The following is a 27,628-nucleotide window of genomic DNA, read 5'->3' as shown; positions in this document are numbered from 1 at the left end:
GCATTTCCGGGTTTGTGTAGTTTGTTGTAACACGTGGAAATCTTCACTGGACTAAAACGCAGTTATATTTATTTTTTTACAGTATTAGGACTGTCCCGGAGTAATCGTTCACAATGGTCAAGCCAAGATTTAAGGGGAAAAGCTCCATAAATACCTCAAACTCCAGCAGTAACCCTGGTAAGATTAAATTAACCGCTGGTCTGGCTGTGAACTGCTAATGTTAGCCAGCTAAAGCATTAGCCAACTCTTGTTGAGGAATGTACAAGACGTTCTGCAGTTATTTTTCACCGTTACATGTTGATAGAGCAGCTTTCTTCCAACATTATAGGGTTATTTGTTCATTGTGTGTAACCATGACATCTGTCAAGCTTTCAAGTGTCACTTCAGAGGTTGCTGGCACTTGTATTGTTAACACTAATGATGTCTGTGTACCAAAATGCTGTGTTTTTATATGACGTTTAGAGGTGTTCAAGAATAAATTAATTACAAACTCGTTCTAGACAAAACATGTTCGTTTTTGTTAAATGTTTACGTTGAAACTATATAAATTGTCAGTCTGAGCAAGTATGGTTGACTTACAGTACCTGTCACATTTAAAATTTTTCGTGTTGTCTTTTAGTACCATTTTGCTCCAAATACTAATTCATTTCTTACAATGCTCATAATATACTATTTCCCAAAAAAAGGTAGTCTTCCTCTTTGTTAAAATATTTTGCATATTGTGTTGTGTGATCACATGACCAATAAACGTGATTTAAAGTTAATGTATGTATTGAATGTAATCAATAATTATTCAAGGGTCAGTGCTACAAATTGTACACTATTTTTCCAGTTTGGGACAGAATTATTTTATTTTGTTCAGCAAGGACACAATAAATTGATCAAAAGTGAAATTCAGCTTTGCCATCACATGAATAAATGACATTTTAAAATATATTCTAATAGAAAAGTTAGTTTAAATAGTAATATTGTGAAATAGTGCAGTTTTTGTTGTATTTTGATCAAGTAAATGCAGTCATGGTGAGCATATTTAAAAACATTTTTGAAAAAAACATGAAAAAGACTTTGGTGGATTTTGGAAATGACAAAAGGGACCCTTCTGTTAATCGTGTGGCCCTTGTGTTTTGATTTAATGATCTGCCACAGTTACACAGTGTATATAAAATGGCTGTATATTGCACTATATGTCCCTGTGTATGACAATGTTTGTCACTTTTAACATTCTCTATCCCACAGACCGGGTGAAGGGAGCTGGAGGAAACAACATGAGGGACCGCGCCACCATCAGACGCCTGAATATGTACAGGCAGAAGCAGAGATGGTAACAATCTGACCTGTCATTTGCAAAATTCAGAATAGAATGAGCTTTATTCACCAAGTAAACACAAACACACAAGGAATTTGATGTTTCTAATACTTTTGGGCACTTACATACATTTGTACGCAACACAAATGAAAAAAATAAAACATCTAGATGGAGTAAAATAAAAGAGCTTTTATGTACGTATTTATTTATTTAAAAAAAAAAAAAGTCCTAATCTTAAGAAAAAAAAAAAATTTAATTAACATATTTTTCTTAATTTATATGCCCACAGTAACAATAGAGGTAAGGTGATCAAGCCCTTGCAGTACCAGAACTCAGTTGCTTCTGGAACTGTGGCCAGAGTTGAACCCAACATCAAGTGGTTTGGTAAGAGCAGTGCATTTTTATTATTCTAATCAATCTTATTGTGTGTGCTTGATTGAAAGGAACTTTTCTAAGTAATATTAAAGGCCACTTATTCTGAGGTCATACTGTTCCAAATCCTTATTGCATTTAAATATGTCTGATTATGTGAATATTTGTTTGGTTTTCCCCACACGCTCCTTGTGCAGCCAATACACGTGTTATCAAGCAGTCATCGTTACAGAAATTCCAGGAAGAGATGAATGCGGTAAAAAAAGATCCATACCGGGTTGTGATGAAACAGAGCAAGCTACCAATGTCCTTACTTCATGACCGAATAAAAGCACACGTGAGTATGCACTCAAGTTACACAAACATGCTGTTTTTATACTAAAATCTTGTTTTATGCACCATGCAAACTGATGAGACAACACAAGTGGGCTAACTGTTTGCATGCAGTTTGGTTTGGGGGTTTTTCATTACAGGCAATCCAGTAGTACATTGTGATGAGCTCAGTAAAATAAATCGTAAACACTTTACAATAAGGTTCATTAGTTTACATGAACTAAGAATAAGCAAGCATTTATTAATCTTAGTTAATTTCATAATTTACTAATGCATTATTAAGCTCAAAAGTTGTGTTTGTTAACATTAGTTAATGCCTTGTTAACTAAAAATTAACAACTGTATTTTTAACTACCATTAACAAAGATTAATAAATAGTGTAATAAATGTATTCATTTTTCATTCATGTTAGTTAATACATTTACTATATTAACAAATGACACCTTATTGTAAAGTGTTACCAATAATTATTTCCAAGTAACATGAATTCTTTATTTATAATTAATTAAAAACCAGGAAATATCAATAAAAAAAATTGTATTTAATTTTATGCCTATTCAAACATCATAATGTAATTTTAGTAACATGCTTTTGTTTAAGTCCGTGCTTTACATGAGTATGTAATATTTCTATACTATTATAGTGTTGTTAATAATTTTAACATTTTTAACATTTTTAATTTTAACATTTTTGGTTTCAAATTGAAAAAATTAAGTTTTTATTTCTCTTTAGCTTTAATTTATTTTTATTTCAGTTTGAGTCATTTTGGCATTTCAGCTTAAACTTTTTCAGGCAACACATTTAAGGTTTTCATCTACTAAGGTTTGTATTTTTTTATTTCACCTCATTTAATTTCAGTTTCCGAAACGATTCGTAATACTTTTAGTTAATGGGGCATTAAATGTGCTATTTTATGATACAGTTTTTGTCTACGTAGATCATTCCAAATTTAAAATAGTCAAAGCATGATACTGTGTTTTGTCATTTGATTAAAAAAATATATAGCCTCATTAAAGCAAAAAAAATGTGTTTTTGACTTTAGACTCCAAAAGGAAAATTGCCTTTTCTGACTTTAATGGTCAGCTGCTTATTTTTGGCAAATTCCAGTGAGCAACTGGCCTTTACTCGTTTGTATTTAAATGAGAAAACAGTTTTGCATAACACCCTTTTGGCTAAACGTCTTGTAACTTCTGTAACTCACGTAACACATGCAGTACTACAACAAAAACGTGATTGTTGTGCTATGGTAACAGTACAGTGATTTTGTTAATCTGATGGTCTAGTGAGGGCATTGCCTGACCTGCAACAGAACTTGCTCTTTGGCACCCAAGGGCCTACCGTCTGCCAGTAATGAAGAAAAGAACAAAAAATATGTGCTCAGAATAAAATGTAAGGCTTCGCTCTGTTCTTCATGTTCCTTCTGCAAATGTTGTTGATTTGCTTCAACATCTAAACTGTTCCATGTGTGAGCAAAACCTTTTAGGACTGTGTCCCAATGAACGTCCCAATCTACTTTTGTTTTCTCTGTCTCAGGACTGTGACACACTCCTTATGTGTGTGTTTTTTTTCCAGGGAACTGGCAAAACGGTCTCAGTTATTGATTTTTATCCTCTCTTTTTGATTTGTGGTGTTTGAGCTGCTCCTCCAACATATGCCATAATGCCCATTGTTTGGACACTTTTTTTTTTTTTTCATTTTCTCAGAAATATTTTGAACATGTTGTGATGTGGCGGTTAGCCTCAAATCAGGTTGTTTTTTATCATCCGTGTCAATTGTTCCAAAGAAATGCAATCTTACCAGAAGTACAATTTCTTACGAGAAATGTTACTGGCTTTGACAAGATCTGTAAATTGCTTGTTTTATTCCATCCTCTGTTGCAACAGTGGTATGGCTTCCTTTTTGTTTTTAGGTCATTACAGATTGCAGTTTGGCCTGGTTCAGTTATAGACTTTAACTGTCACAAGTTTTATAAATTATTCTTTGGCTTTCGTATGGTTTTATCTTAAGGCATGTTCTTCAGTATTGATGCACTATACAGTTTCAAATAACTTCTTTCATTTCAATATTTAAAGTTATAATTTATTTCTGTGATGGCAAAGCTGATTTTTCGGCAGTCATTACTTCAAGCTCAAACTCCCTCTCTGCATATTGTTGTGAGTTTTGGTTTATTATGCGGTTCATTTGGTCATCTGGGAACGCCATTTCATCAGATTTGTAAGGTAAATCATTTATAAAACTACGCAATCACAGGAGAATACATCAGTGTGTTTCTCAATATGCTGTTTTCGCAATTTTACACGTTTTGATGTCAACATATTCAAGAAATTACAGTGGCTGCAGCATTTCTGTCATAAAAAATGTCCAATTATTAGTAATTGAGTGGACCTTTGAATTGTATGTTAAATATTAAACAAGAATTAGATTGTGCAGTAAAGTGTAAAAACAATCGACAGCGCCCTTTGTAATCATTTGTTATAATGCGCAATGTAATTTAGTTTGTAATACATTATGTATTTTAACAGGTTTGTTCAATAAAACCATATAAATACTTGCTTTTGATACTTCATTTGAGCTAATTATTATTATTGCTATTATTATTGCTAATTATTATTATTATTGGCTATTATGTATCTATTTTAAGTACTTTTAAAGGCTATTGCTCGCTTAGGTCTAGATTTATTACCACAAAAATAATAATAATTATCCAATTACTCGATTACCAAAATAATCGTTAGTGACAGCTCTAATACTAATATGCTTATTTGCTGCTGAAGAAATTTTCCTGATTATAATCAAATGTTGAAAACTTGTGCTGCTTAATATTTTTTGTGGAAACCAAAATATGTTGTTTTTTTCATGTTTCTTTGAGTAGAATGTAAAAAAGGGCATTTATTTTAAATGTTTACTGTCACTTTTGAGCAATTTAATGCATCCTTAATTTATTAATTTCATTAATGATCAATTTAATGCACCCCTAATGAGAAGTATTAATTTCTTTAAAAAAAAAAAAAAGCATACTGAGCACAAGCTTGGGAACAGTATTGTATATACCATGCTATATATGTAAAAGAATACATGAAAGCTGGTGTTTACAAACCTAATGTAAACCACATCTGCATTTAGTTTGAGAACTGCAGATTACCATCTGATTTTTTTTGGAATGTGTCTAAACAGTCAGATCGGATTTAAAGTTTTCCATGTTCGGGATTTGACAGTGTGCAGTGCTTTCTGGCGCTGTGGCCAAATACACAAGGTTACCCTCATTTAGTAAATTATGTCACTTAGCATCGTGTTCGGGCTTAAATCTTTGCTATAGTAGATAAAGTGCAGACTATACTGTCTAAACAAAATGATTTCACCACTTCATCACACAGAAAGCGTGCTCAATCCTCAAGAGGAGATAGGGAAACAAAATAGATTTATGTGCAACGTGAACAGCTAAATTAATATGCGCTTTACAGAAGAAATCATGTTGTTTTCCGTGCCATGAAGTTTTATGACACGCTTGTGCGGATGAGTACACTCTGCTCTCTCTTAAATCAGTGAGGCTTCTTTCTGCTTAAGAATGGTACATAGCTGTCAAAATGCTTGCATGAGCTGAAATACCAGATGCTTCATCAAAGACATTCCTAAAGTTATGAAGATTATGATGAAGAGGATAAACGGTTCTCATGAAATCTGTTTGTCAATTCTGTTGGTTCTTGTAGAACTCCAAGGTGCACATTCTGGACACGGAGACGTTCGAAACAACGTTTGGGCCAAAGGCACAAAGAAAGAGGCCCAGCTTGTCTGTGGGAGAGCTGAAGGACCTAGCTGAACAGGCAGAGGTCTCTGCTCAGAGCTACAATGCTGAGAAAGACCGTGATTTGGTGTCTGAGGACAGCGGAGTCAAGTGAGCGAGTGACTTTTAGAGATTCTGAAAATATGTGGTTCTGTACTTACTACAGGAACAAACTTTAACCTTGTTTGACGTGACTCGATAAATGACTTAAAGCCGTTTCGTTTCCCCGTCACTGCAGAGACGAGGCTCGGGATGATATCTTCAAGAAGGGGCAGTCAAAGAGAATCTGGGGCGAGCTTTATAAGGTAGCTATTATCATCTCCTAACACCTTACTCATTTAAATTTGTACACAAAGCGTGGTACTGCCAAATGATGCCTCATTCTAAAATGAACCATGTTTTGCGCAGGTGATCGACTCTTCAGACGTCATTATCCAGGTGTTAGATGCTCGGGACCCTATGGGCACTCGTTCCCAGAGCATTGAGTCCTACCTGAAGAAGGAGAAACCTTGGAAACACCTTATCTTTGTGCTCAATAAGTGTGATCTCATTCCCACATGGGTTACGGTGAGAAATTAAAGTGGAATACTCCAATACCAGTTTCAGAATCTGTTGAGCTGCCTATGTAGGCAGTATTTTAAGGCGACATAGAAATGCTACTGATGTGAACACTGTTCAGTCAAAAGTTTTTGAACAGTAAGATTTTTAATGTTTTTTTTTTTTCCCTCACCAAGCCTGCTTTTATTTGATCCAAAGTACAGCAAAAACAGTGATGTTCTGAAATGTTTGTACTATTTAAAATAACTGTTTTCTATTTTAATATATTTTAAAATGTAATCTATTTCTGTAATTTCTTATCTTAAGTTTTACCATCAATACTCCAGTCACATGATCCTTCAGAAATAATGTTATTATTCTGATTTGCTGCTTAAAAACATCTATTACTATTATTTTGAAAACAGCTGAGTAGAATTTTTTTCAGGTTCCTTTAATGAATAGAAAGTTCAGAAAAACTGCATTTATCTAAAATAGAATTTTTTTGTAACATTATAAATGTCTTTATTATCACTTTTGATCGATTTAAAGCATCCTTTCTAAATAAAAGTATTAATTTCTGTAGTAGAAATTAGTAATGTATAATTAGTAGTGTATAATTTCTATTTCAGATAAATGCTGTTCTTCTGAACTTTCTAAATTCTGCTCAGCTGTTTTCAATATAATAGTAATAATGTTTTTAAGCAGCAACATTAAAGCAGAATATTATAATGATTTCTGAAGGATCATGTGACTGGAGTAATGATGCTAAAAATTCAGCTTTGAAATCACAGGAATAAATTATATTTTAAAATATATTTGAATAGAAAACAGTTTTTTTAAATAGAAAAACATTTCAAAATTGTGCTGTTTTTGCTGTATGTTGGATCAAATAAATGCAGGTTTTGTAAGCAAAAGAGACTTGTTTAAAAAATATGACTGGTAGTGTACCTTTGCTCTCATTTTAGAAATGTAACCATTACAAAACTGACATAACTATACTATTATTATTGTAAAGTTAGCTTTGCAACATGGTAACACCAGCCTCTGTTAATCCATTTATGTTGGTGGGAAAAAGTTAGAAATCTAGTTAGTGCTGTGTAGTTGTATTCATGTGTCATAAGCTCAGCATCATAATAACACCAGCCTCTGTTGAAATCCGTTCAAGAAAAGTCAGTTATCATAAATGCATAATTCTGAGTCGTAAATTGCTCTGAGTAGAACGACACGTTGTCATCTTTAAATTACAAGAATTACGACATGGCATGAGCACCACAGTAGTTCAGTCTAATAAAAAAAAAAAAACCCTGAGCATCATGTTGTAAGCTTAGCAAGTTCCTGTCAATAACTGTTGTTGTTTCAGAACAGTTAGGATGTATGGAACCACCTATGTAGGCAGTAGACAGCAAGGCAGCTCATCAGGTTTCTGGAGCAAGGCCACTGTCTGCAATGTGTCCTGTCATGGATTCAATTCTACCGTCTCTGGAGTTTGTTTCACTGACAGACAGGCATGTTTATCTTGGCTTGGCCAACATTTGTAATAGTTAACCAGTTAAAGGCTCCTTCCCTGCCTCTCACATCTATAATTCTTGTTTGTAATTTGTGTTATTGGTGATTCTCAAATGCAACAAGGTATGAGGAAGGTCCACCAGCTGTTTATGAGCTGCAGGCCTTTGCAATCAAGCCAAAAAATCATTTGACTACCTCCTCCAGATTTATGACTGAGATCTTTTGTAAACCGAACAGGCAAATGATTGGGAAACCCATTTGTTTTGTTGTTGAAAAGGAATCACTTATCATTCTGCGGTGATGCTTGTTGGCCAGCTTGTGCACTTGTGTTTTTTTTTTTTTTTAATCTGTTCTCTCTTTTCAAAAACAATTTCATAGATCACTTCTAGTGTCTAGACCTAGTTAGAAATTTATAAACTGCACGTACGACTGGATTTGATTTGAAATTCCATGGATTTCATCCTACGTCAAAAGTGAGGATCAAATTGGATTTCTAAAGACAGAAACTGACATGAAAGTGTCATCATGTGTACGCCAATTGAAGGACACATGTGCAAATTATTTGTGCTCACATACACTACAGGATTTTTATATATTTTTAAAAAAAAAAACTCTTTTTCTCACCAAGCCTGCATTTTATTTAATTCAAAATACAGCAAAAGCAGTAATATAGTGAAATATTTCTACTGTTTAAAATAACTGCTTTCTATTTGAATATATTTTAAAATGTAATTTATTCATGTGATTTCAAAGCTGAATTTTTAGCATCATTACTCCAGTAGTCTCATGATCCTTCAGAAATCATTCTAATATGCTGATTTGCTTAATTTTTATTGTTATTATGATGTGTATTTAAAAGAGTTGAGTACTTTTTTTTTTTTTATTTTTTTTTTTTGGATTTTTTGATTGGAAATATCCGAAGATCAGCACTTAAATGAAATAAAAAAGCTTTTGTAACATTATACACTATATCATTTAAAAGTTCAGAGTTAGTATGATTTTTCTTTTTTAGGGGAAATAAATTATAGAAATGTGTACTTTTATTTAGCAAGGATGCTTTAAATTCATCAAAAGTGATGATAAAGACATTTATAATGTTACAAAAGATTTCTATTTCAGATAAATGCTGTTCTTCTGAACTTTTTACTCATCAAAAAAACCTGAAAAATTTCTACTCAGCTGTTTTCAACATTATAAATGTTTTTTGAGCAGCCAGTCAGAATAGTAGAATGATTTCTGAAGGATCATGTGACTGGAGTAATGATGCTAAAATTCAGCTTTGAAATCACAGGAATAAATTATGTTTTAAAATATATTCAAATAGAAAACAGTTGTTTTAAATAGTAAAAATATATTTCAAAATTTTACTGTTTTTGCTGTACTTTGGATCAAATAAATACAGGCTTGTTGAGCAGAAGAGACTTAAAAAAAAAAAAAAAAAAAAAAAAAAAACTTTTGACTGGTAATGTAGTCAAGTAGCCAGTAATTAAAATAATCCAACACTGATTAAGATAATGTTATATGAAAAGTATGAAAGATAAACAGGCACATTACGCTCACCCTCATAATGTTCCAAACTTGCATGAATTTCGTTCCAGAATGCTGGTAAACAAACATTAACTTCCATAGTATTTATTTTTCATACTATGGAAGTCATAGGCAATGACTTCCTGCAATGGTGGTACATCACCATTACCACAAATGTTTTTAATTGCAGACTGCAATACTGTTATACACCTGTGGTAATAGAAATGTTGGAATTTAATAATTAAGAGATGTGTCCCAAAACATTTTTGTCCATATAGTGATAGGTATTATATATTATTTATATGTGTATATATTCACGTTACTCTTAAATTTACGATGAAGTGCAAATTATAAAGAGGACATTTTTTACAAACTTTTTTTTGTGCATCCGGGCATTTTATAAATCATTCATAAGAACTTTTATGAATACTAGGGCTGGGTTTTGACACAAATTTCACGATTCGATTCAATACTGATTCCCAAGCTTGCAATTCAATATTGTTTATTTTGGATATATATCAGGTTTAGCACATGTCAAATTTTTCAAGGAAAAAAAAAAAAATCTCCCAACTAATGCTGTAAAATATACATGAGAGTCAGTTGGTACTACATTTTTATAATATTAAAAGCTAAAATTAACTGATTTGTATACAAATTACGGTAAGTTTTTATAATAATAAACTTGCAATTACATAATTATATTTCTACTACAGTTAGTTTTTTGAAATATGAACTTGACAGATTTATACAAACAGAAATTTAATATTGAAGAACATAACAGTAAAAAGAAAAGGAATATGTTATAAATATACATTTAACAAAAACCCACCAATTCAGTATCTCAACAAATTACAATATGGTGACATGCCATTCAGCTAATCAACTCAAAACACCTGCAAAGGTTTCCTGAGCCTTCAAAATGGTCTCTCAGTTTGGTTCACTAGGCTACACAATCATGGGGAAGACTGCTGATCTGACAGTTGTCCAAAAGACGATCACTGACACCCTTCACAAGGAGGGTAAACCACAAACTTTGGCTGTTCACAGAGTGCTGTATCCAAGCATGTTAACAGAAAGTTGAGTGGAAGAAAAAGATGCACAACCAACCGAGAGAACCGCAGCCTTGAGAGGTTTGTCAAGCAAAATCGATTCAAGAATTTGGGTGAACTTCACAAGGAATGGACTGAGGCTGGGGTCAAAAGCCACCACACACAGACGTGTCAAGGAATTTGGCTACAGTTGTCGTGTTTCTCTTGTTAAGCCACTCCTGAACCACAGAAATCATCAGAGGCGTCTTACCTGGGCTAAAAAGAAGAAGAAATGGACTGTTGCCCAGTGGTCCAAAGTCCTGTTTTCAGATGAGAGCAAGTTTTGTATTTCACTTGGAAACCAAGGTCCTAGAGTCCGGAGGAAGGGTGGAGAAGCTCATAGCCCAAGTTGCTTAAAGTCCAGTGTTAAGTTTCCACAGTATGTGATGATTTGGGGTGCAATGTTATCTGCTGGTGTTGGTCCACTGTGTTTTTTGAAAACCAAAGTCACTGCACCCGTTTACCAATAAAGTTTAGAGCACTTCATGCTTCTTTCTGCTGACCAGCTTTTTAAAGATGCTGATTTTATTTTCCAGCAGGATGTGGCATCTGCCCACTCTGCCAAAAGCACCGAAAGTTGGTTAAATGACCATGGTGTTGGTGTTGGTGTGCTTGACTGGCCAGCAAACTCACCAGACCTGAACCCCATAGAGAATCTATTAGGTATTGCCAAGAGGAAAATGAGAAACAAGAGACCAAAAAATGCAGATGAGCTGAAGGCCACTGTCAAAGAAACCTGGGCTTCCATATGACCTCAGCAGTGCCACAGACTGATCATCTCCATGCCACGCCGAATTGAGGCAGTAATTAAAGCAAAAGGAGCCCCTACCAAGTATTGAGTACATATACAGTAAATGAACATACTTTCCAGAAGGCCAACAATTCTCTAAAAATGTTGTTTTTATTGGTCTTATGAAGTATTCTAATTTGCAGAGATAGTGAATTGGTGGGTTTTTGTTAAATGTGAGCCAAAGTCATCACAATTAAAAGAACCAAAGGCTTAAACTACTTCAGCCTGTGTGCACTGAATTTATTTAATACACAAGTTTCACAATTTGAGTTGAGTAACTGAAATAAATGAACTTTTCCACAACATTCTAATTTATTGAGATGCACCTGTATTGTTTGAATATTGTAATAAAATAAACAGAATTTGAAATCTGAGATAGTTTCATATCAAAAGTAACAAAGCACCAAGCTTATTGTGATTAATTGAATGGGAGGTGTGCAACAATGTTCTTTTCATTAGTTGAAAACAGGCTAAGGCTAATTAATTCTAATGTTAGGGATTTAAAAATCAATATCATTTTGTAAAAATTAGAACCAATTAAAAACGAGAAATCAATATTTTTTTCATATATGTGGCTCTTATTTTATTTTGATTCTTGCTTATTCTTATGTCTGTGTTGTAGAAACGCTGGGTTGCAATTCTTTCTCAGGAATACCCTACTTTGGCCTTTCACGCCAGCCTTACCAACTCCTTCGGCAAGGGCTCCCTCATCCAGCTCCTGCGGCAATTTGGCAAGGTGAGGCTTTAAACATTCACAGCGTATTTTTATGCCCATGCACGTCTTCGTGCCTTGGAAACCAGGAGACAACAGGTTTTAAACACACAACAGTTTTGATTCACATCATTTATCTTCTCAAGCTGCAGTTTTAGGACAAGGTCAGACTGTTTTTTGGTCCGTAATGGCAACAGATGTAGAACGCAGTGGTTTGGTTTGGTAACAGATGCATCCCGCACCCTCCCATGCGATTGGGCTCCTGTCCTGTCTTCACATCTGCCTCAGAGCTATTTTTGGGAGCACAGCCGTAAACAAAAAATTGGAAATACTAAAAAGGAGAACGGGCTTACGTAACATAAATTTTGTTGAGAGTTATATGACAAGACGCTTTTTTAGGAGTTAGAAAACAGCAGCGCAAAAACATCACGGTTGCCATGCGGGCAGTATAAATCTGCAGGTGTAATGACATTTAAGAGGCCTTTGTAGGTTGTGTATCAAGTCTTTATTTCTTGGGCCCCCTTTTTAAAAGCGTATAATGTGAGCGGGAAATATTGGGGGAAGGGTTGATCCAAGTTCGTCTTATTTTCCTGACCTCGATACTATGAAACCGACAATACATCAGAGGACTTGACAGTATGTGTGTATTTCTTCTATTTAATTGCTGCTTTTCAAAATGACATTTGCCTAGTATTAACATGTCCGTATTGATTTTTGCTCAGCTCCACTCAGACAAAAAGCAGATCAGTGTTGGCTTCATTGGTTACCCCAATGTTGGAAAGAGCTCTGTTATCAATACCCTGCGCTCCAAAAAAGTCTGTAACGTGGCACCCCTTGCCGGTGAGACAAAGGTAAGACCTCAGAAGCTGCTTTGTTTCCATCTCAGGGATGTGATTTTTCCATATTTATGTTAGATTTCTGTATTTTCCTACTTGACCCACATGAATTGCGTAAATTCTGGAAATTCTGGGAAAAAAAATTATGTGTTTTATAACTGATTATACTTGTTCTATAAAATAAAATTATTTTACAGGACAATAGTGTTAGTGTAATAGTAATATATTTCTTTATTGATTTGTTTAATGCTCATATTTATATAATAATACAAAAATGTTTTTTTGGTTTATATAATTTTATTATATTTTATATAATATGCAGTCCAAGTCAAAAGTTTTTGAACAGTAAGATTTTTAATGTTTATTAAAGACGGCTCTTCTGCTCACCAAGCCTGCATTTTTTTTTTTTATCCGTAATGCAGCAAAATGATTTTTACTATTTAAAATAACTGCTTTCTATTTGATTTTTTTTTTTTTTTAATGTAATTTATTCCTGTGATCAAAGCTAAATTTTCAGCATCATTACTCCAGTCTTCAGTGTCACATGATCCTTCAGAAATCATTCTAACATGCTGATTTGCTGTTCAAGAAACATTTAACATCAATATTTAATGGTTGAGTACACTTTGAATAGAAAGATCCAAAGATCAACATTTATCTGAAATAAAAAGCTTTTGTAACATTATACACTATACCATTCAAAAGCTTGGAGTTGGTATTTTTCTTTTTTGGAAAGAAATAGAAATAAATACTTTAATAAAAGCAAGGATGCTTTAAATTGATCAAAAGTGATGATAAAGATACAAAAGATTTCTGTTTCAGATGCTGTTCTTCTGAACTTTCTATTCATCAAAGAAACCTGAAAAAATTCTACTCAGCTGTTTTCAGCATAAAAATAATATTTTTTTTAGAATGATTTCTAAAGGATCAAGTGACTGGAGTAATGATGGTAAAACTTCAGCTTTGAAATCACAGGAATAAATTACATTTTAAAATATTTTCAAATAGGAATAGTTAATAATAAATGTTATTATTTGCTGTACTATGGATCAAATAAATGCAGGCTTGGTAAGCAAAAGAGACTTTTAAAAAACATTAAAACTCTTACTGTTCAAAAACTTTTGACTGGTAGTGTATCAGTTTTTAAAATAAATTAGATGTAATTGTTATAATTATCATCATTGTTGTACAGTCATATTGAATGAGGAGAAAAGGCAGGTTTTTCTTTAATTTTTGCCTTTAGCTGATCACATGCCTTTATCTATGTTTGGTGCTAATCTTGAAAGTGCTATGTTCTTAAAGGTATAGTTTACTGAAAAATGAAAAGACTGTGATCAGTTTGCTTACTCTAATGCCGTTCCAAACTCCTCTATTGACACAAAAGAAGAAATTTATTATTAATAACCTGTTATATTGTATTTTTAAGTCGTCTTCTCTTCAAGAGTTTTCATTTTTAATGAGCTCTTCCTATAGCATACATGTGTTTGTCATGTACTGATCACGAACATCAGACGATTGAGTGATTTTTCTTGTACGTGACATTAAATGATTCAGATTTTTTTTTAGCGAGTGTAAGGTTACCTGCCAGCTCCTAACATGTGGTAACATTTTGAACGGCTTAAGTTTCCAGCGTTTTGGTTTTGGCTGCAACTTTTGTGTATTCATGTTTTTGTGTGAAATTACTTTTTTATGTTGTCAAATTTTTCCTCTTATTTGACAAACATGGAACTGAGAAATGGTTTTTAGAGAGCGAGCAAAAGTGCAAGGCAAGAGAAAAACATTACTGACGGAGGCCAGATTGAAATCAGGTTCTAAACAAATCTGGACTTCCACGCTCTTCTGTTTATATTTTAAATGATAAATTGTATCATTTAAAATTTCCCCTGTGTGCCCTGATTTGAGTAATTCTTCAATTAGTGGAGATTTTCTGTGTCCTATTTTCCTTTCTTTTTATAACAGTCTTTCTAGTTCGATTATGAGATCGATAGATAGGTTTAATTCGATTTTAATAGCTTAAAAAATTGTTTTGCTTTTGCTATGTTGAAACATTAAGTTTGCCAGAATCACTGTTCAGGCCTTTGGCCAGGCAGCAACATTCATAAACAGTCTATTTAGTTTTATAAACTTAAAAGTTAATTGACTGCTTGCTAACTTGTCAAAAGTTATTCTAAATGGCGTATATTTAAATGCAGTTTGTTATACTGAAATGTTTTCAGTCTTGTGGTTTCCTAAATGGATGAATCTATGGATTGTCTGTGGCTCAGTCTCAACCTTTATGGCATAATTAGCAGTTTTCTTTCTTTCTTCCTGACAGGTCTGGCAGTACATCACACTAATGAGACGCATATTCCTCATCGACTGTCCTGGCGTCGTCTATCCCTCCGACGACAGCGAGACTGACATCGTGCTGAAAGGAGTGGTACGATGACCTCCGCAAAGTCAGCCATTCGCTTTTGGCAATCCCAGCGGCTTCATCCACTCACTTTGCATCTGTTGCATTTAGGTTCAAGTGGAGAAGATCCGAAATCCAGAGGATCATATCGGAGCGGTGCTGGAGAGGGCCAAAGCGGAGTACATCCAGAAGACATACCGCATTCCGTCCTGGAGCTCTGCCGAGGATTTCCTGGAAAAGCTCGCCTTTCGCACCGGAAAACTGCTCAAGGTCTGGCCTGATTGTGGAGTATCTGATAAAACGAACTGTCAGCTCGGTCCTCACGGCACATTTGTTTATTCTTTCCTCTAGACTGTCCGATTGAGATGTGACAGTTTGCTTACTTTAAGCCAGTGGAAAACATTTAATTTTAAGTTCGGGTAGCCAATTTACAATACTCTGATGCCAAAACCACTCAAATTTAGTACAGAATCAGATTTTTAAAAAAGGTTTTTTTTTGTTTGTTTTTTTTTTTCTTTAGTTCACATCTTTGTCCAAAAACTGTACATGGTGGTGCTGTAATGTTTGGTATGTTGTTTTGGTCTACTTACACAGGGTGGAGAGCCAGATCTGCCTACTGTGTCTAAAATGGTTTTGAATGATTGGCAGAGGGGACGTATCCCTTTTTTTGTGAAGCCCCCAGGATGCGAGATGTATGAAGAGGTAAATGGACATGTCCCACAAAATATAGTTGCTTTTAGCCAAAACATTGGGTCAGTCTTTGGAAAATTCACTTTAATATTCAAAAATGGCTTTCAAGATCATCACTGTTGCATGTTTTGCTAAAATTAGAGCTTTATGTTGTTTTAAAAGACTTTAGAAGACAATGTTTATATGTAACTTCCTTAAACGAGAAGTCCACTTCCAAAACAAAGATTCATATATAATGTACTCACACCCTTGTCATCCAAGATGTTCATGTCTTTCTTTCTTCAGTCATAAAGAAAACATTTCAGCTTTTTTCTCTGTATAATGGACTGCTATTGTGCCCCGATTTTGAACTTCCAAAAGGCAGTTTAAATGCGGCTTCAAACGATCCCAAATGCTGTTGTAAATGATCCCAGCAGAGAAAGAAGGGTCTTATCTAGCGAAACGATTTGTTATTTTCATAAAAATAATACAATTAATATACTTTTTAATGTCAAACGCTCATCTTGTCTTACTCTGCCTGAACTCTTTTTGTTCCGGTTCATGACAGTTAGGGTATGTTGAAAAACTCCCATCTCATGTTCTCCCTCGACTTCAAAATCACCCTATATCGCTGTTTTACCTTTTTTGTTAAGGGTGTTTGATCTTCTTTGCATGTTCACTTTGCAAAGACTGGGTCGGTACTTCTACAGCGATGTAGGATGATTTTAAAATGATTTTTGAAGTTGAGGGAGAAAATATGATTGGAGTTTTTCGACATACCCTAACTGTCTTGAGTCAGAATACACAGATTTCAGGGAGAGCAAGACAAGATGAGCGTTTGAGATTAAAAAGTGTTTAAATCATATTTTTTCTATAGACAATTTACTCACCCCCTTGTCATCCAAGATGTTCATGTCTTTCTTCGGCCATTTTTGAGGCAAACATTTCAGGATTTCTCTCCATATAGTGGACTTCAGTGGTGCTCGCGAGTTTAAACTTCCAAAATTTACAAAAATTTACAGATAATTTACTCACCCCCTTGTCATCCATTGTCTTTCTTTCTTCAATCATAAAGAAATTGTTTTTTGAGGAAAAAATTTCAGGAATGTTTTCCATATAGTGGTCTTCAAAAATGTAGTTTAAATGCAGCTTCAAAGGGCTCTAAATGATCCCAGCCGAGGAAGAAGGGTCTCATCTAATGAAACGATCAGTTATTTTCTAAAACAAATTACAATTTATATACTTTTTAACCTTAAATGTTCGACTTGTCTAGCTTTGCGTGAATACTGTGCATTCCGGGTCAATACAGTTAGGGTATGTGGGGGGAAAAAAAACTCCCATCTCATTTTCTCCTCCAACTTACCGACCCAGTGTCATGGGTCTATCATGAACCGGGATGCACAACATTCACACAGAGCTAGACAAGGTAAGTGTTTGAGGTTAAAAAGTATATAAATTGTCATTTTTGTAGACATTATGTTACGACCCTTCTTTCTCGGCTGGGATTATTTAGAGCCCTTTGAACCTGCATTTAATCTGCATTTTGGAAGTCCACTATACGGAGAACATTTCTGAAATGTTTTCCTCAGAAAACATAACTTCTTTACGACTGAAGAAAGAAAAACATGAACATCTTGGATGACAAGGGGGTTAGTAAATTATCTGTAATTTTTTGTTCTGGAAGTGAACTTCTCCTTTAATGCATATTGAATTACTTGGTACAAATCTTATTTTAAGTCACTGTGGCCAACAAAATTATTTTTTAATTTTGCCAGTCTTTATACTGGCAGACCCTAATGCGCTTTTAAACTTTTATAGTCTTAAACTGACACCTGATCTTTCTGCTCAGAACCAGGCGCAACCGATGCTGGAAATGCCTGAGATGGAAACCAAAAAAGAAGAGTTGGAAAACAGACTTGAAGCTCAGGATATGGATGGGGCCTCATCTAGCCAGCAGGAAGATCAAAAGCTGCTGAAACACAATAAGGAGGAGATGCAGAAAATCTTCAGCAACGTCAAGCAGAACTTCGGCAAAATAAACGTCGCTCCGGAGTTCAGCGAGGAGGACCTTGTGCCTGTTGAGATACCTGACATACTGGATCCCTCCTGGTCAGAAGATGAGGACAATGAGGAGGATGAGGAGGATGAGGAACAAGTGGAAGAACAGATTGAAGAACAAGAGGAAGAAGAATCCACTGTTTCCAGCTCCCCAACCAAAGCAGAGAAAAAGAGCATGCGTGAAGTAAATGAAGAGATGGATGAGAAGATTAACAAATTAAAACATTTTCTCGATCGTGCTAAATCAAAGCACTTCTCCGCCATACGGTTTGTTTAAGCTCATATTGATAATACTAATATATTTTATAAAAAATAAACTACAAGCATAGAATTACTTCAAAATATAATTAGTAAGGTTATGATTTAATGTTAAGATAAGGTTAAGAAACTGTTCTTTAACTCTTACCATATTGCAGTACCTTGTTTAACTGATTTAGGCAGATTTTTTCCACTGTTTTTGCTCTTATCTGTTATATTATAATGCTGTCTTGATGTTTTTACAGAATTCCCAAAGGCCTTTCTTTAAAGGTGTTTAGTGAAACCACAGCAAAGCAGAAGGGTGCAAAGAATCAGCAACAGAAAGGTACAACCAGCTAACCTAAGTTAATGCCAAATGTTTGTGTATCAAAAAACTTGGCTGCTGTGTATTTAAAGGAGAAGTCCACTTCCAGAACAACAATTTACAGATAATGTACTCACCCCCTTGTCATCCAAGATGTTCATGTCTTTCTTTCTTCAGTCGTAAAAAAATTGTGTTTTTTGAGAAAAACATTTCAGGATTTTTCTCCATATAATGGACTGATATGGTGCCCCGATTTTGACCTTCCAAAATGCAGTTTAAATGCGGCTTCAAACGATCCCATATGCAGTTGTAAATGATCCCAGCCGAGGAAAAAAGGATCGAAACGATCAGTTATTTTCATAAAAATTATACAATTTATATACTTAAAGACCCAGTCTTTGCAAAGTGAACATGCAAAGAAGATCAAACACACTTAACAAAAAAGGTGAAACAGCGATATAGGACGATTTTGAAGTTGAGGGAGAAAATACGGTCAGAGTTTTTCAACATACCCTAACTGTCATGAGCTAGAATACACAGAGTTCAAGAGCAAGACAAGATGAGCGTTTGACATTAAAAAGTATATAAATTGTATTATTTAAAAAAAAAAAAAAGAACGATCATTTTGCTAGATAAGACCCTTTTTCCTCGGTTATGATTGTTTACAACCTCATTTGGGATCGTTTGAAGTCGCATTTAAACTGCATTTTGGAAGTTTATAATCAGGGCACCACACCAGTCCATTATATGAAGAAAAATTCTGAAAAATGTACTCAAAAAACATAATTTCTTTACGACTGAAGAAAGAAAGACATGAACATCTTGGATGACAAGTGGGTGAGTACATTATTTGTAAATTGTTGTTCTGGAAGTGGACTTCTCCATTAATGTACAACAAAGAACTGTATTTAATGTGTAAATGAATATTTTTATTATATTTTAGTAATTTTTGAAGAAAATATTTATATACATTACTCTTTAAAAGTTAGGGGTCAAAAAGATTTTTTAATGTTTCAATTTTTAAATTTTAAGAAATCTCTTAAATAAAGGCTGCCTTTGTTTGATTAAAAATAGAGTAATACTCTGAAATATAATTACAATTTAAAATAACTGTCTTTTTTTAATATATTTAAGGATTTAATTGATGTGATGGCAAAGCTGGATTTTCAGCACCCATTATTGTCCTCAGTGTCACTTGATCGTTCAGAAATCATTTTAATATGCTGATTTGGTGCTCAAGAAACATTTCTTGCTGAAAAAACATTTGTGCTGAATATTTTTGTAGAAAACAATGCATTTTTTAAATTATTAATGAATCAGTATTTATTTGGATTAGAAATCTTTGTAAGGTCATAAATATTTTTACTTTTACTTTTGACTAATTTAATGAATCGTTGCTGAGTGCGTGTTAATTTATATACAGTACCAGTCAAAAGTTTTTGAACAGTAAGATTTTTAATATTTTAAAGAAGTCTCTTCTGCTCCCCAAGCTTGCATTTATTTGATCCAAAATACAACAAAAACAGTAAAATTTTGAAATATATTTACTATTTGAAATAACTGTTTTCAATTTGAATATATTTTAAAATGTAATTTATTTCTGTGGTTTCAAAGCTGAATTTTGAGCATCATTTCTCCGGTCACATGATCCTTCAGAAATCATTCTAATATTCTGGTTTGCTGCTCAAAAAAAGGTTTACGATTATGTTGAAAATAGTTGAGAAGAATTTTTTCAGGTTTCTTTGATAAATAGAAAGTTCAGAAGAATAGCGTCTATCTGAAATAGAAATCTTTTGTAACATAAATGTCTTTATCATCACTTTTGATCAATTTAAAGCATCCTTGCTAAATAATAATAAAAACAAAATAATATTAACTCCAAGCTTTTGAATGGTATAGTGTATAATGTTACAAAAGCTTTTTATTTCAGATAAATGCTGATCTTTGGATCTTTCTATTTATCAAAGAATCCTGAAAAAAATGTATTCAACTGTTTTAAATATTGGTAATAATAGTAATATAATAAATGTTCCTTGAACAAATCAGCATATTAGAATGGTTTCAGAAGGATCATGTGACACTGAAGACTGGAGTAATGATGCTGAAAAATTAGCTTTGATCACAGGAATAAATTACATTTTAAAATATATTCAAACAGAAAGCAGTTATTTTAAATAGTCAAAATATTTCACAGTGTTACTGCTGTATTGTATTAAATAAATGCAGGCTTGGTGAGCAGAAGACAACTCTTTAAAAGCATTAAAAATCTTACTTTTTAAAAACTTTTGACTGGTAGTGTAAAAAAAATAAATAAAAATCTTACTCACCCCAAACAGTACATTCACAGTACTTAAATATTCACAATAATGACAATAATATTAAGTATTGGTGTTGACAGCAATAGATAGAATCTTTTCAGAGATTTGTCAGTGATTCAAATAAGTGAGTAATGACACTTTTTTTGGGTTTTCAGCCGTGAATTTGGGTAAAAAGAGGAAAGCTCTGGAAGACGAGGAGCCTGCGCCGCCTACCAAACTCACATCTAAAGAGGTATGCACTGTTCTCCCAGCTCAATCATCTTGATTCCTCAGTCCAGACATCGCACATAAATTTGAGACCAAGCTTATCTTCTTCTCTCTGTTGAACTTCTTCACCTTAACAGAAAAGAAGACTGGAGCGTGCCCAGAAAGTGAAGAAAGTGGGTGTCCGCTATTACGAGACGCACAATGTCAAGAACAAGAATAAGAATAGAAAAATGCCCTTGGATGACAAGAAAGCCAAACGAGCTAAGCGATAAGACCTGGCCAGATACCCAGTCCCAGTCACATCAGTCCCTGTTTCCAAGGTCATGTCAGTGGCTAGTTCGGAACATCTGGTGTGGAATCACGGTGATTTGTGAAAAAGTGAAGGTTCGGTTAATCTGTGATGCAATCGTTCCAATGCACTTTATTCATACTGTGGCACCAGCCATCGTCCTGAATCGTCCTATGACTACAGTCTGACAGCTAATTCATTTCAGTACTGTGCATTTTCAAACCTTTAACTTAAGACAATGTCTTGATTCTGCAGTGTTGAAATGTAAATCATGTACCTGTGTATCTACATATGTTCTTTTTCTTTTGTTTTGAGAAAAAAAATAATAAATAATCAGAACAGATGCTTTAATAAATGTTTTAATCATTGAAATGGTATGAGAGAGAGTGAGTGTATTGTTATTCTAATAATATTTAGGCCTTATTCCTCAGGGTAATTATGCCCTCCAGCTGTGCCTAAAAAAATAAATGGAAGCATGAGAATCTGAAAAATAATCTCAGAAATCATGATGATGAAGATCTCTACTTTACCTTGAGTTGCTGATTAGTTCGTTTGAGGAACTGGACCTCTTCTCCATGCTTCTTTTCCTCAATTTCCCGCTGTTCTGCTTCCTGTCTTTTGATGGCCTCACATTTAGCCTTTTGTTCGTTCAACAGCCTCTCCAAATCTCGCTTTTCGCTCTCTAACTGTAAAATCTACCAAGAGTTTTTATTTCAGCAAGCAGAAAATGGTAATTTAAGGTGCTTATCAGTTCTTACTTTAAAGATAATGGGTTGCTTTCTTCTGCAGTACACAGAAGAAGATATTTTCTCTTTTTTTGTCCATACAGTCAAAGTCAGTGGGGTCTGATGTTATGCTGGACACCACTAACTTTCACTATAAGTTCAAAATATGTAATAGTTTTTGTTTTCTTTTACAAGAGCAAGATCACCACATACAAACATAGTTGATGTTGCATGGCTTATATGTATTAGTTTTAATTAATAGAAAATAGGTGTTTTTTTTCACTATTAATTTAGTTTTATAGCTTGATCTATAGTTAAAAGCTATTCTTTACAGTTACATTATTATTATTATATATGATATATGCATATTTATATTTATATATGCACAGTACCAGTCAAACGTTTTTGAACAGTAAGACTTTTAATGTTTTCTTAAGTAAAGTAAAGAAGTCTCTTCTGCTCACCAAGCCTCACCAAGCCTGCATTTATTTGATCCTAAGTACTGCAATGGAAAGATTTTGAATGTCTTTTTTAGGATTTAAAATAACGTTTCTATTTGAATATATTTTAAAATGTAATTTATTCCTGTGATCAAAGTTATGTTTTCAGCATCATTACTCCAGTCTTCAGTGTCACATGAAACATTTATTATTATTATTACTATTATCATCAATATTTCAAAACAGTTAAGTAGATTTTCAGGTTTCTTTAATAAATAGAAATATCCAAAGATCAGCATTTATCTGAAATAAAAATCTTTTGTAACATACACTATACTTTTCAAAAGCTTGGAGTCAGTATTTTTTTTTAAAGGTATTTAAATTGATCAAAAGTGATAATAAAGACATTTATAATGTTCAGCTTTGAAATCACAGGAATAAATTACATTTTAACCTCTATTCAAATAGAAAACAGTTATTTTAAATAGTACAAATATTTCAAAATGTTACTGTTTTTGCTTTATTTTGGATCAAATAAAAGCAGGCTTGGTGAGCAGAAAAGACTTCTTTAAAAAAACATTAAAAACCTTAATGTTCAAAAACTTTTGACTGGTAGTGTATATATAAAACATTTTACAAATATTTTAGAATATAAGCAGAAAAAATGAAAGACCAAAAAAGTTTGAATAATTGTTTCAGTAATCTACCTTGTTCTCCATGTCAGTCATTCCATGCTCTGCTTGAAGTGCTTTCCTCATGCCAAAGGCCACGCTGCTCTCGTACAGTGTTTGATAGGCAGCGATGGTCATGCGAATCTCGTCTCTTACTTGCAGCAGCAAGAGGCCCCGCTCGGCACAATTAATGGTGACCTGTCTGATTAACTCATCTGAGAGATTTGAAAGAGGGAATGCCATGTTAATCTCAAGAGCTATTAATATGACACTTCATCTGCAATATGTGCATATTTACCAAAGCACTGAGAGTAGAGCTCTCTGCGCACGGGGCAGATGCCCGTCTCTCTGGCCTGCCTCGCCTGCAGGCTTCTGTCCAGCTGTTCTTGCAAATTAATAACGTCCGTGCGAGTGCACGGAGCACTGGACACCGGCTGTACCCACAACTGGTTGTCCTCCATCCATTCCCTGCAACACAACCATTTGTATGATTTATATACTACATTTCAAATGTTTGAGGTCAGTCATGCCCACCAAGGCAGTGTTTATTTGATTAAATTGCAATATAAACAATATTGTGAAATATTATTTCACTTTAAAACAACTGCTTTCTATTTTTACTTCAGTCTTAAAGGGATAGTTCACTCAAAAAAATGAAAATTCTACTACCTTTCTGGGCCTTGAATGTGTCAGCTGCATTGCTGTCTATCTCGGAGACGTGAGGATGAGTAATTACAGAATTTTCATTTTTGGGTGAACTATCCCTTTAAGTGTCCTTCAGAAACAATTCTAATAGGCCAATTTGATGCTCAATACAACATTTTTAGCATTGTTTGATATTTGTGTGGAAGCTGTGATACATCAGCATTCAGAAAATAAATTTCTGTCAAAAATTTCCGACCCCAAACTTTTGAAACGTGTGATGTGATTAAACAACTTTGCAACTAAACAACTGTGTTATGGTAGTACAGTCATGTGAAAAAGTTAGGACACCCTATTGAATTTCATGGTTTTCTGTATCAGGACATAATAAAAAAATATCTGGTCCTTGGCAGGTCTTAAAATTTGGAAAATAGATCCTCAGATAAACATCATCACATGACATATCACACAGTGTCATTATTTATTTAAGAAAAATACAGCCAAGAGGGAAAGGCCGTGTGTGACAAACTTAGGACACCCTATGAGTCAATTGCTTGTAGATCCACTTTTAGCAGCAATAACTTGAAGCATTCATTTTCTGTGTGACTTTATCAGTCTCTCACATCGTTCTGGAGGAATTTGGACCACTCTTCTTTTCAACGTTGCTCCAGTTTATTGAGGTTTGTGGGCATTTGCTTATGCACAGCTCTCACCACAGCATTTGAGTCAGGATGAGCTCTGGACTTGGACTGGGCTATTGCAACACCTTGATTCTTTTCTTTTCAGCCATTCTGTTGTAGATTTGCTGGTTTGCTTGGGATCATTGTCCTGTTGCATGACCCAATTTTGGCCCAACTTTAGATGTCAGACAGATGCCCTTGTATTTGACTCTAGAATACTTTGATATACAGAGGAGTTCATGGCCAACTCAATGACTGAGAGGTGCCCAGGTCATGTGGCTACAAAACAAGCCCAAAATTATCAGCTCTCCTCCAGCATGCTTGTCTTTTGGTATGAGGTGTTTGTGCTGATATGCTCTTTAGGTTTTCACCAAACTTGGCGCTGTGCATTATGGCCAAACATCTCCACTTCGGTCTCGTCTGTTCAAAGGACATTATTCTAAAAAACTTGTGTTTTGTTCAGATGTAACTTTGCAGACCTAAACTGTGTTGCAATGTTTTTTTTAGATAGAAAAGGCTTTCTTCTGCCAAGCCTTCCAAACATGCCATTTTTGTCCCATATTTTTATAATGGTATTGTCATGAACTTTATCATTTAACATGTTAACTGAGGCCTGTAGAGTCTGAGGTGTAGTTCTTGGGTTGTCTGCCATTTCTCTGAGCGTTGCATGGTCTGATCTTGGGGTGAATTTTTTGGGACGTCCACTCCTGGAAGGAGAGGTGTCTGTTTTCAATGTCTTCCACTTGTGAATAAACTTCAAATTGTTTGGAAATGGCCCTATTACTCTTCTCAGATTGATGGCAGCAACAATTGCTTCTCTAAGATGATTGCTGATGTCTTACCTCCTTTGGCATTGTGTTAACACACACCTGAAGGCTCCAGACCAGCAAACTGCCAAAGCTTATGCTTTTATAGAGGCAATCAGACTTGCTGATGATCAGTTAATCAAAGGTATTTGATTAGCAGTGCTTGACTGTTATTTACCCTCTTAATTTCAATGTTAACAGTAAGGGTGTCCTAACTTTGTCACACATGGCTTTTCCATTTTGGCTTTATTTTTGTTGAGTAAATAATGACACAGTGCAATTTGTCATGTTTTGTTGCTCATCTGAGGTTTTATTTTCAAAATTTTAAGACCAGCCAAAGACCTTTTTTTTTTTAATGATGTCCTGATACGGAAAACCATGGAATTCAAAAGGGTGTCCTAACTTTTTCACATGACTGTATAAGCACCTAGTTAAAGAAAATGTTTAATAAATATACTAATAAACCTCTCAGTTTATTTTACCTTGGTGGTAGAATGGCATTTAGGATCTCTTCGGTTTGCTGTTTACTGGCATCCGCTGAGGGGCTCTTGGGTTTGGGTGGAGGTGGGACTGGCCCGCTCTCTACCATCTGCTGGGCACTCACCTTTAAAGGGCGACTCTGAGTAAAATGTGAGAGAAGATATGAAAAACTAATGTTCAAAATTCATTACAACAACGAGGTATACTTTACGGAGGTTGCAGGTTTGTTTTTGTTTATATAACGTTAACTTACATCCAAGAACCGTGCTTACCCTTGGAGACTTTCTCTCTGTATTCTTGCTCACCAACACCGGATAATCATACTTCAACAAGGAGTCAGTCGGAAGAATCATGACTGTAATGTGGAAGTGTCAAGAAGATGTAGAGGAATGTTTCAAAGTCGGTGTTTTATTATAAAGCTTTGGAAGACTTCGAGTACCTTCGGTAGCGCTGAAAAAGTTTCGTTTTGTTGTTTCCCGTTGCTATAACAACCGCGCGTTCCCATCAGGCAGAGAAGGTCTGAATGCCTTCAGTCCACAGAAGTGAATCAGTCATAATAGTAAAGGGGAAAATAATTATTTTTATGTATTAAGTATTTTAAAATAACTTACATACACATATTGTATTTTTTTTCCCTAATGTTTATGTTCTATAACACGAGACAGAACTCGCCGCTGGGTGGCACTAAATGTTAAAGCAAGAAGCTATTAACGCTATTCATGTAATATTATTTTGAAGCGAATGTGCATTTAGTTTACTTGTTTTTGACTTATTCTTGTCTTTTATATATATATTTATTATGCTTTGACACGTTTTATTCATTTTAATTTTCTTTTTCTGTTTTTATTTTGTTATTTACATAATTGTATAAAATCTGTAGCATGTTATACAATGTTCATTGTATATTAATAACATTTACACTACGTCAAAAGATTTTGCTCACCAAGCCTCCATTTATTTGATCCAAAAAACGGTAAAACCGGTAATATTGTGAAATATTTTTACTATTTAAAAAATTGCTTTATATTTGAATATATATATATATATATATATATATATATATATATATATATATATATATATACTACCGTTCAAAAGTTTGGGGTCAGTACATTTTTATTGTTTCTTTTTCTTCTTCTTTTTTTTTTTTTTTTTAAGAAATTAATACTTTTATTCACCAAGGATGTATTAAGTTAATAATTAAAAGTTTATTAAAAGTTAATAATAAATAATTTACATTGTTATAAAATATTTATATTTTGAATAAACACTGTACTTTTTAAACTTGTTATTCATGAAAGAATCCTGAAAAAAAAAATTACAGGTTCCAAAAAATATTTGTTGATATTATCCAACACTGATCATTCTAATAATAAATCCGCATATTAGAACGATTTCTGAAGGATCATATGACACTTAAGACTGGAGTAACAGCTGATAAAAATTCAGCTTTTCATCACAGGAAGTATGTTAAAATAAAAAACATATGTATATTCTTTGATTAATCCAAAGATCAGCATTTATCTAAAATAAAAAGCTCTTGTAACATTATACACCATATCATTCAAAAGATTAGAGTCAGTTTTTTGTTTTGTTTTGTTTTTTTTTTTTTTGATAAAAAATTACAGAAATTAATACTTTTATTTAGCAAGGATGCTTTAAATTGATCAAAAGTGATGATAAAGACATTTATAATGTTGCAAATTATTTATATTTTTAGATAAATGCTGTTCTTATGAACTTTCTATTCATCAAAGAACCCTGAAAAAAATCTGCTCAGCTGTTTTCAATATAATTTTTTTGAACAGCAAATCAGAATATTAGACTGATTTCTGAACGATCATGTGACACTGAAAACTAAGTTAAAGATGCTAAAAATTCAGCTTTGAAATCACAGGAGT

The 27,628-nt window shown here is 33.9% G+C and overlaps 2 protein-coding genes across 3 annotated transcripts; one reads left to right on the top strand and one right to left on the bottom strand.

Annotated features, from left to right (window-relative positions):
- On the top strand, nucleotides 1-21,638 carry gnl2 (guanine nucleotide binding protein-like 2 (nucleolar)). Its single transcript, XM_051130464.1, has 16 exons — nucleotides 1-177; nucleotides 1,237-1,321; nucleotides 1,596-1,690; nucleotides 1,876-2,015; nucleotides 5,719-5,903; nucleotides 6,031-6,097; nucleotides 6,201-6,359; nucleotides 11,863-11,976; nucleotides 12,675-12,803; nucleotides 15,103-15,207; nucleotides 15,292-15,450; nucleotides 15,775-15,882; nucleotides 17,699-18,174; nucleotides 18,411-18,490; nucleotides 20,943-21,019; nucleotides 21,132-21,638. The coding sequence occupies exons 1-16, from the start codon at nucleotides 114-116 to the stop codon at nucleotides 21,264-21,266; spliced, it is 2,178 nt and encodes a 725-aa protein (XP_050986421.1). The 5' UTR covers nucleotides 1-113; the 3' UTR covers nucleotides 21,267-21,638.
- dnali1 (dynein, axonemal, light intermediate chain 1) lies at nucleotides 21,464-26,208 on the bottom strand. 2 transcript variants are annotated; one of them, XM_051130469.1, is made up of 6 exons: nucleotides 26,000-26,208; nucleotides 25,730-25,866; nucleotides 23,418-23,587; nucleotides 23,156-23,334; nucleotides 21,814-21,978; nucleotides 21,464-21,738 (listed from the first exon to the last, which is right to left on the bottom strand). In XM_051130469.1, exons 1-6 carry the CDS (start codon nucleotides 26,078-26,080, stop codon nucleotides 21,697-21,699), a joined length of 774 nt encoding a protein of 257 aa, XP_050986426.1. In that variant the 5' UTR covers nucleotides 26,081-26,208; the 3' UTR covers nucleotides 21,464-21,696. The 2 variants fall into 2 exon arrangements, with proteins under 2 accessions (XP_050986426.1, XP_050986427.1); XM_051130470.1 differs by having other exon boundaries at nucleotides 25,981-26,059.
- Between the last annotated feature and the right edge of the window lie 1,420 nt (nucleotides 26,209-27,628).

This window comes from Labeo rohita, chromosome 16 (genome assembly GCF_022985175.1).
Source record: "Labeo rohita strain BAU-BD-2019 chromosome 16, IGBB_LRoh.1.0, whole genome shotgun sequence".
NCBI classification, from domain to species: Eukaryota; Metazoa; Chordata; class Actinopteri; order Cypriniformes; family Cyprinidae; genus Labeo; species Labeo rohita.
Note: the sequence above shows the minus strand (reverse complement) of the source record. Positions and strands in the feature narration are given on the sequence as shown.